We start from the raw sequence: 14,648 nt of genomic DNA on the forward strand, positions 1-14,648 counted from the left end.
CTCAGCAGCAAAACAGGATACCGTAATGCGGATTGTGAATAGCTTGTCAGAGACAACAGTAGGAAATTGGGCCCGAAGAGGAAGTCTGCTGTGTAACTCTCTGGTGACCACGGTGCAGTCAGGGTCCTAGCGTCATCTCAACAAAACCAGACTAGGGGCCCCGTTACTGCTCCCGCATATATCCATGGCCAACGTCTCCCTAATAGCAGGTAATGTCCCACGTCCAACTTTCAAAAATCAATACGCAACCAATTCCCAAGGAAGAATCAGCACATACATTTTACCACTACAGGTGATATCAAATACCTGTTAAGTATCAGTGCTAACACTGAGCAAATTTTTCATATTGAAATATAACTATAGTATTTATTCAAACCACCTATCAAAATAAGTATAAAAAGACGACATTTAAAATAATGAGTCTTAGACAGTTTATTAGAAAGATGTAGACAATAAAAAAAAAATCCACTGCAATTCAACATTAATTGAAGTTATTCTGCCTGTGATAGCCGGTCACGTTGAAATACACAAAAACCATGCTCTTACTTCTCTCCCCTAACATTTTATTTCAACAGTGCAAATATAATTTGGTCATTACACGTTGCCATAATGATTCCCTGACACTCCCGTTCCAACAAGACCAAAAAGGGAGGATCTTATTTTCTATTCACAAACCTTAAGGGTAGCAATGAACCAACCAGACATTTTTGAAGCCCAACTGAGCCTTAAGCCTCTTAAGTTTGTTGAAAAACGTTGTACCTAATCTCTGGAGTCAGATGTGGAAAACTGTTGGGTGGATATGGAGTTACTGCTGTTAGGATACGGAATTCGTTCAAATAATGAAAAATCAAGGATGTCAAGAAGTTGATGGCAGTGAGGATACAATTTGATATTTCTGCATGAATTCTAGATTACTCCAATTTTACAGACACCATTTAACGGTTAACAACAAAGGAAAAAGTGTAAGCCAGAAGGCTAAACTACAGAAACAATAACTTGTTTCCCGGATATCATATACACACACCATGGAAGGCTTAAGAGGAACATTGTCAGAAAATGCATCCAATTCGGAGGTTCACAGCTAATGTCTTCTTAAATCATAAAAATAACTTTATGAAGATAAACCACACTGACCATCTCACTTAAAACCACCACATAGGGTGGAACAGGTGGGAAAAAAGACATTTTTATATCATTTTTCATTTGCAATTTGTTTTTCTCTTAACATGTATTGCTCAGTTGAGGACAACTGTACAGTTTTTTTTTAAACAAATAATGTGTGCTTAGTTGAAGTAATCAACCGTAACAAAGGATACCCAAAAGGTGCAGTGCTGCAAATGGAAGTGGAGATAGCTGCTCTGTACAATACTATGCATATCAACCTTCAGTGGACTGATTGGTAGTTTTGGAAATGAGGCTATGGATTTAAATATGGCTACCAACTCATATGTACAGTTTTCACTGCCTTCAATTTCAAGATGTACAGTTTTTTTTTCTTTAATTAATCCTCCTGCCCTCTGTTGTTGCACCTCATTCTTGCTTTTGGAGTCTTCTATTCCAAATCTGGCATTTCTAAAATTGTGAAAAACAGGAGAAATATTAATGGTCACAAGCACAGTAGTTACAATCAACAGAAATTTCCTTTAAAATCTAAATTTAGCCATCAAGCAGTAATTGAAATTTGTGCTGATGCAAGGCCTCATCTTTGTTTTAATTAAAAAACACTTACTCTCATCATCACTATCTGCAGACTCATCCTAAAAAAGAAAGAAAAAAAGCAAAGCACATAGTTGATAAGTACGAGGTGTTGTACAAGTTTCTCTTTGATCTGTTTGTTTAGACAGGAGTACCCTAAACCACAGCCTTGATCTCAGACAGACAGGAAAACATAAATTTAAAGCAACACTGTGTAATTTTTCTATTAATTTAGCGAACGAGACGTGATAATTTCTTCGTAGACAGGAAGTGACACTCTCTACGGGGCATAATAAAATAAACAGGATTTTAGCTGAAGAATTTTTTTTTTGAAAATTCCATGTTCATTTTTATCATGTCTCGTAGATGGCATCATTTCCTGTGGACAAATAAAGGATTAATGTCTAATTTGCTAGTATTGCGACAATACTGCCCATGCTTGTCACACCAGACCATTTGAGGCAATAGTAGCTGAATTAAGCAGTGTATTGAATTGCCAGAGGTCTCAATTTGTTTTGTAGACATTCCAGATCTTAATGAATTGTCTTTCAATTCATTATGTATACTCAATAAGCCAGGTAGGAAAATCACAGAAAGTTGAATCAGTTCATCTGGACACGTTTATTTGGGAGAAACATTCCATCACTCATCACAGTGACTTCTTCAATCTCAACTGACTGCAGGTATCCCCACCCTTACAAAACAGCAGAGTGACATAATGCTCAAAAACGATTGGCTTCATATGCAAATTACCATGAGCATTAAGGGACGCTTCGATCAGGGTTTTTGGGGCCGATCACCGGAATCAGAATCGGCCGATACCGATCGCCGATCACAGGGTGGGTGGGTGGGTGGGGAGCTTCCATTTAAAGTGTTCTATTAATTGTGTAGCATTATTTATTATTCATAGCAATAAAAGTAACTATTCTTAACAGCATTGCAGAAATATAATTAAGAGCTGAGAAAGTATCATAAATTGACAACTGTTTATTTATTGGAAGACAACATCTCTTATTAGGTCATGTAGATTATGAAGAAACTGAAACCGATATAATAGCCTATGCTCAGTTAAAGAGCAGTATAGCAAATATTTTAGCCTTTCTATGGAATAAAAGCTAAATATGCTCAATACTATGCATCTCTTATTAGGTCATGTAGATTATGAAGAAACAAACCAATATAATAGCCTATGCTCAGCTAAAGAGCAGTATAGCAAATATTTTAGCCTTTCTGTGGAATAAAAGCTAAATATGCTCAACACTATGTACCATGTTTCAAAGCATAAGAAAGCATAAAAACCATTGTAGCCTATATAAGGCAATAAAAATCACTTCTGATAGACGGAACAAAATACAGGGCCTTTCTAAATTTAGGCCTATTACAATTTTAGACAATATCCACTTGTTTCTTAAGAAGCCAATGGGTGCTGACTTGACAGTTGACTACTTCCGCTTACCGGTTTTCTGTTTCTGGTTGAGTACCTCTTGCGCGAGTCACAGCTAAGATCATAACTGTGAGTCTACTGTGGCTAAAAAATCTCATTATCAACTGCACTGTTTTGTTCTGCTGATGGTGAGGCATCACTTTTCAAGTAAGGTGTTCTTCAGGACAATAAGTGGTTGGACAGGGGCTTTGTCCACACTGTCTCTGAAGTCTTTGTTTGACAGATGATGTGGAGTATTTGGGAGTGTTTGAGTCACTACAGCCCTACAGTTCACATTGTATTGCTGTTCTGCCTTGTGGTGCCTGAAGTTAATCTGAACCAAGGCGTTTAGGCTCAAGGTTCTTTGATGTCCCTGCATTCCACCTGCACTGTTCATCTGTACATACAAGTCCTGTCTTTCCACCGACCACTGCCTTCAGCATCTAAAATAATGACATCAATAGTATCTTCATAATTTCTCCACATACCATTAGGCATGAACATAAGTATATTAGATTACATTCAACTTTGTCATTGCACGTAATACAAGTACTGAGACAACGAAATGCAGTTTAGCACCTAACCAGACGTGCAAAAGAAGCAGTAAAGTGCATACCATATGTATGATATATTTTAGAATAAACAGTAAAGGTAGGTATGAATGTGCTAAGATATATATAGTCAGTGGTGGAGAGTAACCAAGTATATTTACTCAAGTACTGTGTTTAAATACAATTTCGCTTTCTTATGAAGTCATATATACTTACATTTGAGTCAGAGGGACCAAACCACTACTTTTACTGCAATATGTTAACTACATCAACCTCATAATACTTATGGACTTTTACTGTAGTAGATTTTTCATGCAGGACTTTTACTTGTAATGGAGTATTTCTACATTGTTGTATTTGTACAGTAAAGGATCTGAATACTTCTTCTACCACTGGTTTACAGTATCGTAACATATATATAACAGAATGGACAGTATGATCAGATTGATTTGAATTCAAAAATAGAACGGAGTTATTTGGATTTATGAATGCCTTCCACAGAATAGCGGCTGCATGACTTCCCTAACCCAGCAATGCAGGAACAGCCAACTGTCTCCATGACTCCACTTTCCTTCAGCATGACCCATGCTATATGTTTAGCTTTGGCTGGGCTCTACCGCTGCCTTCAGAAATACAAAGCCGCTGTTTTTTTTTTTTTAAACAGGACTTTACCTATTTTGTTACTGTGCAGGTAATTATATGCCCCCATGCTTTTGTAATTGCCTAATTCTTCGTCATCAACACCTTCAGAAAACACAAGGTAATAAACAATATTGACGTAGTCAACATCGGGCCACTGTCTCATGTCATCTACCCACTCTGTGAGAAGTGACGGGTGAGGCACTGTTACAGTAGTGTCCTCACGACTTTTTAAAACATCTTTAGTGTGTATCCACCTGTTTTTTGTCCATTTGTACCTCATCCATGGCTAAACCGTGGCTTTTACAGCGTCCCTGGTAGCTACGCAAACGTAAACAAGTGTTCAACTGCAAGAGCAAAACTGGTTTCTGCTCCGAATCATGGGTAAACTCACGAAGTCAGGAAAAAGGTAGCTAAAACGGCAACAAAGAAACGCTATAGCCATCCTTTATTCAAGCTGCTTATCCCAATCGGAGTCGCGGGATGCTGGAACCTATCCCAGCAGTCATTGGGTGGCAGGCACCTTGGACAGGCTGTCAGGCCATCACAGTGCTACATTTTATATACTGTACATATATTTTATATACACTGCTCAAAAAAATAAAGGGAACACATAAGCAATGCAATGTAGCTCCAAGTCAATCACACTTTTGAGATATCAACCTGTCCAGTTAGGAAGCAACACTGATTTGTGAATCAATTTCACCTGTTGGTAAATTGTCTAATTTCCACCTGGTGGAAATTAGACAATTTGCAAGACAACCCCGATAAAAGGAATGGATTTGTTGGTGGTGGCCACAGACCATTTGCCTGTCCTCATCTTTTCTGGCCGATCTTTGGTTAGTTTTTCATTTTGCTAGTGCCCTCACCACTAGAGGTGGCATGAGGCGGTATCTGCAACCTACAGAAGTTGCTCAGGTAGTGCAGCTCATCCAGGATGGCACATCAATGCGTGCTGTGGCAAGAAGATTTGATGTGTCTCCCAGCACAGTGTCCAGACCAGATAGCGGTCCTGCTGCGGGGTTGTTGTCCTCCTGCGGCCCCCTCCACATCTCCTGGCGTACTGGCCTGTCTCCTGGTACCTCCTCCATGCTCTGGACACTGTGCTGGGAGACACATCAAATCTTCTTGCCACAGCCCGCATTGATGTGCCATCCTGGATGAGCTGCACTACCTACAGAAGTTGCTCAGGTAGTGCAGCTCATCCAGGATGGCACATCAATGCGTGCTGGGGCAAGAAGATTTGATGTGTCTCCCAGCACAGTGTCCAGAGCATGGAGGAGGTACCAGGAGACAGGCCAGTACGCCAGGAGATGTGGAGGGGGCCGCAGGAGGACAACAACCCCGCAGCAGGACCGCTATCTGGTCCTTTGTGCAAGGAGGAACAGGAGGAGCACTGCCGGAGCCCTACAAAACGACCTTCAACAGGCCACTAATGTGCAGGTTTCTGCTCAAACAGTGAGAAACAGAATGCATGAGGATGGTATGAGGGCCCGACGTCCACAATTGGGGCCTGTGCTCACAGCCCAACACCGTGCAGCCCGATTGACCTTTGCCAGAGAACATCTTGGTTGGCAGATTCGCCATTGGCGCCCTGTGCTCTTCACAGATGAGAGCAGGTTCACACTGAACACATGTGACAGACGTGAGAGAGTCTGGAGATGCTGTGGAGAACGTTCTGCTGCCTGCAACATCCTCCAGCATGACCGGTTTGGCGGTGGGTCAGTGATGGTCTGGGGAGGCATATCCTTGGAGGGCCGCACAGACCTCTACGTGCTAGCCAGAGGTACCATGACGAGATCCTCAGACCCATTGTCAGATCATATGCTGGTGCAGTGGGCCCTTGGTTCCTGCTCATGCATGACAATGCTCGTCCTCATGTGGCCAGAGTGTGTCAGCAGTTCCTGTATGTCGAGGGCATTGATGCTATGGACTGGCCCGCACGTTCCCCAGACCTGAATCCAATCGAGCACCTCTGGGACATCATGTCTCGTACCATCCGCCAACGCGATGTCGCACCACAGACTGTCCAGGAGTTGACCGATGCCCTGATCCAGGTCTGGGAGGAGATCCCTCAGGAGACCATCCGTCGTCTCATCAGGAGCATGCCCAGACGTTGTAGGGAGTGCATACAGGCACGTGGAGGCCACACACACTACTGAGCCTCATTTTGAATCGTCTTGAAGAATTTCCACAGAAGTTGGATCAGCCTATGTTCTCATTTTCCACTTTGATTTTGAGTATGATTCTGAATCCAGACCTTAATGGGCTAATGATTTTGATTTCCATTGATCATTCTTAGGTTATTTTGCTCTAAACACATTCCTCTGTCTAATAAATAAAGATTTTCAGCTGAAGTATTTCATTCATCGAGGTCTATATTGTGTTTTTAGGTGTTCCCTTTATCTTTTTGAGCAGTATATATTCTATATATTTATCATAGATACCTTTTTTTTATATTATATATATTTTATATATATTTGGCTACAGCCAAATACTGGAAAGCATTCCTCAACATTTACATGTCTTTACACCCTACCATGGCTATTATTCTTTAGCTTAGCCTACTTCTTAAGCACGATGGCAAGTTTTTCCTTATAAATAAGCATTTCCGCAGTTTTGGAAGTCAGCCCGTTCCTCTTCCCATACAACATTCGCCACTGTGCTGCAAAGTCGCTCGCTATCTACACTTGTGCATGGTGCGCAGAGGTAGGCTCGTGTCGCTTCTGCGAGTGCGGGGAAGCGGCTTTTATTGTTCTGCCAGAAAGCAAACGGCTGTCCGCTTCATGGGATAAGTGGCTCTGACAAGTAGAGGTTCATCTGCAATGTTTGGTTGCTGGTATCACAGTCGTGTTCCACATCTTCATCCAGTAATTCAGCATACATAGCCTGCTAAGAGCCAGCTTGTGGTACTTTCTCTAGGGGCTTGGAGCTGCTCACCTCCTAACTGTTCTTATCAAACTGTCGTTCCTGGCCGTGGCCTGAATCGGCGGCGAGGATACCCGAAAACAGAACACGTAGCTGGGGCTTGAGTGTATCTTGGAAATATCGGTCTTTATACCTTTTTATTGACCAAAAAAAAAAAAAAAAAAAAAAAAAAAAAGAAAAAATTCGGTCTATTCTATGCATTTTCGTAGGTTAGGTTATTTGCATTTTTATAGCCTATCTTATTAAATTGCCCAACTCTTACAAGTGTTTCTGCTTATCTTTAAAGCGAAGTTCGATTTTAAGAAAATGACACATAGCATTCCTTTTACCAATAACCTACTTAGTTTTTTTTATCAGTCATTTGGCCTACATAACAGAAATATTTATGTAGTTGGCCTATTCGTTTTCTCACCTCGGATTGAGAATCATAGCAACTGCATACAGGCGCTCAGATCTAATGTCACTGAATTGCTTCTGGATCGCTTCCAACAAAGCGACTTTTGACGTTTTCACGCCTTGGGCCATCTCTGATGTTTTCTCAAGTAGAAGCTTTAAGAGCTCCAATGCATGGTATAACATTTGCAGCCGATGCAGTTGATGAGCTGATCTGCCGCGTGAGCTCTTTGAATGGTGCGAGCAGGGAAATCATATTTTCGATTAATTTCCGCTGATTGCCGGAGAACGTTGAAGGCAAGTCATAGCCGGCTGCATAGGCAGATATTGTCTGTAGCATATACAAAGTTCTATTCCACCTAGTAGATACATCTTACTGTAGTCTTTTTGTAGGCTGGCCCAGTTGTTGCTGAATACTTTGTAGTCAGGAGTATGCTAACGGGGAGCGTTTAAAATAACTGACGATCCGTCGCCCTGCAGCTATTATAGCAGAGATGCTTCACAGTGACAATACTCCCTCAGCCACAACAAGCTGGAGTGTATGCGCCATACAAGGTAGGCTGGGTAAATCTGCATCCTTCATGGCCTTTGCCATGTTCTTAGCGTTATCCCTTAGAATAGTGTGTACCTTTTCTCTCGGGATTCCCCAGGATCGGAACATGTCACTGAATGCGCTGTGTGACCTTGTGAATTCTTGTCAATGAAGAACAACATTTTGTTGTTTGAAGTTTTGATCATTAAAGTGCGCAGTTAAGGTTAACACTAGAACGACCGAGATTTCTCTCCTACCTAAAAGGACAATGGGCCGTCAAATTGACGGCCAGTTTTTAAACTCTACATTCTGTCAAGATAAATACCCAATTGAGAAATTAATGCATTGCATATGTTAGTATGTCCGTTAGGAAACGACTGACACCAAAATTAACATTTTAACAACTATAATACTATTTTTAAACAATGTAAACTTCAGAGAGACATGGTCAACCTTAATAGCAAGATTGAAAAAGTGAAAATATCACCTGAAAAACAAAACAGAAAAAACATATTGCTAATCTAACAAACGTAACAAGACCAATAAAATGTGAAATGTAAAAAAAGAACTGAAAATAAGTATTGAAAAGTCCCAAACAATAACCGGAACTTATAAACTACTAGAACGGCTGTGGGCGGTCATTTTGACCGCCACGGTTTTTAAACTGTATATTCTGTCAAGATAAATACCCAATTGAGATGTTAATGCATTACATATGTTAGTATGTCTGTTAAGAAACTAACTAACAGCAAAAGTAAAAATTTAACAACTTTAATACTATTTTTCAAACAATTTAAAATGGTTGCTGTCCAACGCCTGTAAATACTTTAATGCGTCAGTGGTAGTCATGGTGCGTCTGAAATGGCGTCTGTACTCAGACATGTTGGCAATAATCACAAATCACGTTTAGACTATTACTCTGCACTGGAGAACGCTTGTTTTTTATTAGGACAGAGCAATGAACTTCGACAAGGAAATGATGTGACCGACACACGTCGCAAATAGTGACATGACGCACACAATTCACAAATTACGTGCGGTCATTCTGACCGGTCATGGTCATTTGTTATTATCATAACCTTTTTTTGTGTGCAATTGATCTAAAACTCAGCAAATACATGCAATTTTAGGAGCATTCAGGGAGCAGCCAGTCTGTATCTTTTTTTTTCTTTCACAAAGTTATTAAACTTTGAACATCCAAAACGGTTATATGATCATCTTTGGTTGTTCTCGAACCCTTCATCTTCCACTACAGAAAGAGGCTGCTGATCAAGGTCAATGAATTCCATTTTTTTTGGCTGACATTTCTTTTGACTTCTTACTGTCGCTGCTATAGGGTTCCTGCCGTTTAAATGTCTCCCTGACAACTGAGTGATGGAAGACTGAGTTCCTAAAGGGTTAACTCGCTTTACTGGCTTTGCACTGGCTTGCCTTTCATACTCGCTGTATTCCTTGACATGACGAATTCTCAAATGTCTAATGAGGTTTGTGGTATTAAAATGTCGTTGTTGCGTTCCGCCGTGAGTGTTTTTTGCTTCACACACATTGCATATAGCAATTTATTGTCTTTTTCGGGCACCTTGTAGAACTGCCAGACCAGTGAATCAATTTTAGCGAGCTTCTTTTCTCGCACACAGGGAAATGTTTCACGTATTTTGCGTTATCCGATTGGCTCTTCTGATCGGCCTTTATAGAGAGGTCCGATCAAACTATTTAGAATGAAAATCGGCCAACAATGATCAGCAGCTGATCGATTGGCGCATCCCTAGTGAGCATTGACTAGAGTTATCATGGTATAAATGGTATTCTATAAATTTCAGAATTTAAGCTGAAACAATGTTTGGAAAATGTTCCGATTTCAAGAAAAATTTATATAGCTAAATGGAATGCTAGCTCCCTTCACTTTCTGCAATCACATTGGCAAGGCAGGTAGCAGTGTTAGTGCAACACATCTTTGACAGGAATAAGTTTAGTTACTCATCTGACCTTGCGATACTTATTGCTTAAATAACTGGTATGTCATGTCTACCACATTGAAAGAAGCACGAGTTGTGGTTAAAAATAGACAAGAAATGATATGGCACCACAACCCAGCATTTTCATGTCCAGGATGTGTACCACCAATAATGCATTGGAAAGATGGTAACTAATTGTCTGCATACAGCAACAGGCTGATGCAATTTATTTTTGACTACAATTTAGGGACCCCTGAGAACCTCTATATCATTTTGAATGAATAATTATAATTTTACCCAGATTACAAAACTAAACTTCTTTATTTGATGCCCAATTATTTCTATGTATGTTAAATATGGAGACCATGAAGGGCCCTCGAACAACACCTTTTGCGGTGCATCCTAAGTCAATTGAGACTACAGTGGGCCTTGGAGTTAAGTGTCTTTGTCCTTTCATCGTCTACAACCTCCCACCCCTAATGGCTCAATCATCCATTCACATATATACACACACATACATACTTAATGTATAAAGGTGAGTTTCAGAGTGGTGCAATAGTATTCCTCAATGACAGTGAAAAACAATTCATATTCTTCCCAAGATGCCCAATGTTAAAGGTAGAACAAGTAGGATTTGTCAGATTTCACGTAATCAAAGTAGGGAACTGATGTTCAACAGGCTATGATAATCATGTCATTTTTCATTGTTTAAAATTTGGCCTTTTTACTTAAAAGTATTATTTGGCTTTACTCAAAATTATTTCTTTCAGTACACACACATGACCAAATGTATGATAAAATAACTTACTTCGTCAGCACCATCTAAATCAGGTAGGTCATCCTCACCACCCATGCTGTTCATCATCTACAGTACCAAAACAAAGGGTCAGATGAAATAAACACCTGTAATATATTCATGTTAAAACTTGAATACCGCCAATTCTATAAAGGTCAAATTCTGAACCATAATGTTTTTCCAACTATTTCATGGTTTTAATACTTATTCCCTTGTAAACGTATTATATATATATATATATATATATATATATATATATATATATAAGTATAGTATTATATTTAATACTCGTTCCCTTGTATGTATGAGACATGCTTAAAAGGCAATGACATATAAAAGCAGTCTAAGTTATTGCAATTTATGTGGAAAATCAAAAAAGTAGTTATCCAGAAAAAAAGAAGCTTTAAAATGAACTGTTTGACACTTAGGTTTGAAACTTGATTCAAAATTGACCTCCAAATGCCCGATAATCAAGAGAAAAATGTAAAAAGTAAAAAAATAAAATGTACATGCTTTCTCTGACATAGTAATAACTGACAGTAAATCTGCTCTTCAGTTAACCTCATCAATATTTTACCTCTGTGTATATTAAGTGTGTTTGCATTTGGATTAAGAATCAGGCTGATGGAACTGGTCCTGTCGTGCAATTTTTTTTAAATAATGAAAACCTTGCTCTGTTCAAAGTGATCCCATATCACCAGAGACAACTAATCTGCCGAACATTTGACAGCCATGTTTCACTTCTATTTTGAATGAAAAATGTAGATTAGTGACTTTTCTTTCAATGAATTTTGCTCACGTCTGAGAATTGATCAAAGTTGCCAAGTTCCTCATCTGAGTCATCCTCCCAGTCTTTCCAGTTGTTGAAGTCAACACTGAGCCAAGTCAACTGGGGAAACAAACAGATAAACCTTCATTCTATTGTGACTCTGACTTATCTTTGGATCAAAAAGACAGAGCATTCTTATACTGTGTGAAGAGCGCCCTCCTTTCCTTCTTACATTAAAGTGATAGCACTCATGTGTATGCATAAACTGACCTTAGCCTTCTCTTTTGTTAGCCTGGGCCAAGCCTTGCCGGGCTCTGCTTTTCGTAAACAGCACAAAATTGAACGATCTGTTCGTTTATGTTTGGATTCCTGTGTTCCAAGTGTAAGGAAAAGACAATATGTGATCAATTTATTTCAGTTTACACAATGCATTCTACTGTACTGCCTAAATTTCCCAGGTCATAAAACAAAGCAGTTGTTCAGGGATTATAACTTACATTTTGATCAATGGCTTCAAAAAGGTCTATTTCATTCTCATGTTTGACATTATCAGTTCCTCCAATACAACTGTAGGGGGAAAAAAAGTAAAGGAACTGAGGTAAAAATAATATACATGGGGGGGCTACAGAGATAGACCAGAATAGGAAAATATTTTTTGGTATATGTTCAAATGCAAACATAGTTTGAGGCATGACACGATTTGCACCAAACTCACCTGAAACCAAACTTGGTTTTACCAAAGTTCACCTTGACCTCCTTGCTGTCTGCTACACAGAATTCGATGAACACAGAGTCCCTCCTATCGTACCACTTGGCAGTTGCTGGATGCCTGCAAAGAAAGTGGAGACAGCTGAATAACTTAATACCTTTTACTTATAACACAAGAGTAAGACAGTTATGAATAATAGCTTTTGGGATAATTTTGGTAACAAACTGCCATTTACTATTTATATTTTCACGAAAACCCAACGTCAACGTGTACTTTATTTACTTTAGAGCATAAGATTAAAATCTGGGCAAAAAGCAACGCAACGAAATTAGATTATTTCCATTTGTATTACTGAGCTTCAATACTTACTCGATTCAAAACCACATTATTTTGACTAACATGTAATGAAGACCACCTGCACTCAAGAGACAGATGGGTCAGTCTTCAGACTCAATATCTTCCAATTAAACAACATGTGTATTAAGTTTCCATACAAAATCCAATTAGCCAGAGTACTCTTGTTAAAATAACCACAAAAATGTCAAAAGTAAACGAGTTCTAAGAAAGAATAAATAAATAAATAAATGTTAAAAAAACAAGTATTTTCAAGACGGGTCAACGTTTTCTTTAAGGGCCACGTGTAGAGAACATAGCGTTAATCCAGCCGTTTTTATAACAGACCAGCGTCCAAATATGCACAATTAACATGCTTTATACACAACAAGGCATGGTTAGGATTAATGACAAATATTACAATTAGACAAAGTTGGTAAGTTGCAAAACTGGATGTGTTGTTTTACATAGAAAATTATAATCTATTCATGATCAATCCACGTATGCCTAATGATCTTCAATTCATCTCTATATGGAGCGACAATTATTTTAGTATATCTTTCTATATTACTTGAGGCGTGCTTTCATCATACGACCCACTATCATTACGGACGCAACATTATATTAAACGTGATGTTATGTGGAAAATCATATCTGCAAGCAAGCGACACGTTTGATGTACAGAGTCTTGAGGTTTGTAAATGAAAGCAGTCACACTTTTCTTGTTTCCGAAGTGACATTATCTGCTTGTCATTTACAGCCAGGCTAACAGGCCAAATCCTCTTAAAAGTTATCGGGTACTAACCAGGGCGATGGATGGACGTTGCACTTGAGCCTATAACAAAATAAAAAAATTTCCCCTCCCCTTCACAATTTTACAGGTATCAAAAATGACACAGGGAGTTAACTAAATTGAAGCCGCTAATTGAGAACTACTCAGGTTCTCGTCCCAAGAACACTGATGCTAACGGAATCGTTGCTTGCTACACGAAAAGAAACTCAATGAACACATGGCTACCTGAGGCTAAAAATGTTAGCCGCACAACGCAAGTTAAGCCGTGGACTACACTTGATCCATGTGGCATGAGAAAAAAATATGAAGAAAGTGTTCGCAAAGTATGTTAAACCCAGCCTTATAGAAGAAGGGTAAAAAACGCTTAATTTAATTTTGGAGCCGTTTGTTGAAACCACCCTCAGCACTGGTTTACAATTAACTGAGGCAAGGCCACCCTCCCGCCTTTGGCAGCGCATGCTCATGGATGGCTAACAGCTAACATACGCTTATAAATGGCTATTTGCTAGCTTACCGAAGCTGCTGAGCGACAGCTTTTTATTGTTAAGATGCGTTTGTCCTTTCCACCAAAACTTACATTTCTCTGGTATTTGGTGATCACCTTCTTCTCCAACACAAGTAGTATTCTAACAGCCGTGCTAGAAAAGCAATATCAAGAACGTCCACCCGATCAGCGTAGCTACTCCAATGCCTGGACCACTGGCTTTTTTGCGTATCGCTTAAACATAATGACGCCACTGACGCAACTTCCGCGGACTAGACGTTTCTAGAGTCTTCACCCACAGCTACTGTTGAAGCGAATGAGGCAGCATGTCCCCGCCCAATATGGTCTCCATGACGACGCAGTTGCCCTCAGTACACAAACCGCTTTTCCGCAGAGAACCAGTAAATCCTACTTGCTGTATAGCAGATACACACAAACAACTTGTACGGAGAGAATGCTTATAACGTGCATCTCATCTTCAATTATTCACACACACCATTCATGTACGTTCCTCTGCCATTTGTATTACATTTCGTTTCAAATGAGGCCCAGTGCCAAGGAAATGTTCAGTCATGATTCCTTTTTTTGCCAATAAAGTTCACAATGTATGCAACATGAAGGAAAAATTACATCAAAACAAATATCTGA

General features: G+C 39.5%; 1 protein-coding gene across 1 annotated transcript; it reads right to left on the reverse strand.

Annotated features, from left to right (window-relative positions):
• Positions 1 to 414: 414 nt before the first annotated feature.
• Positions 415 to 14,246, reverse strand: LOC130106844 (prostaglandin E synthase 3-like). The gene is made up of 8 exons (XM_056273110.1): positions 14,094 to 14,246; positions 12,397 to 12,510; positions 12,179 to 12,248; positions 11,952 to 12,050; positions 11,712 to 11,801; positions 10,925 to 10,981; positions 1,730 to 1,757; positions 415 to 1,572 (listed from the first exon to the last, which is right to left on the reverse strand). Coding segments are annotated over exons 1-8 (480 nt in total). The 5' UTR covers positions 14,096 to 14,246; the 3' UTR covers positions 415 to 1,552.
• Between the last annotated feature and the right edge of the window lie 402 nt (positions 14,247 to 14,648).

This window comes from Lampris incognitus, chromosome 2 (assembly GCF_029633865.1).
Source record: "Lampris incognitus isolate fLamInc1 chromosome 2, fLamInc1.hap2, whole genome shotgun sequence".
NCBI classification, from domain to species: domain Eukaryota; kingdom Metazoa; phylum Chordata; class Actinopteri; order Lampriformes; family Lampridae; genus Lampris; species Lampris incognitus.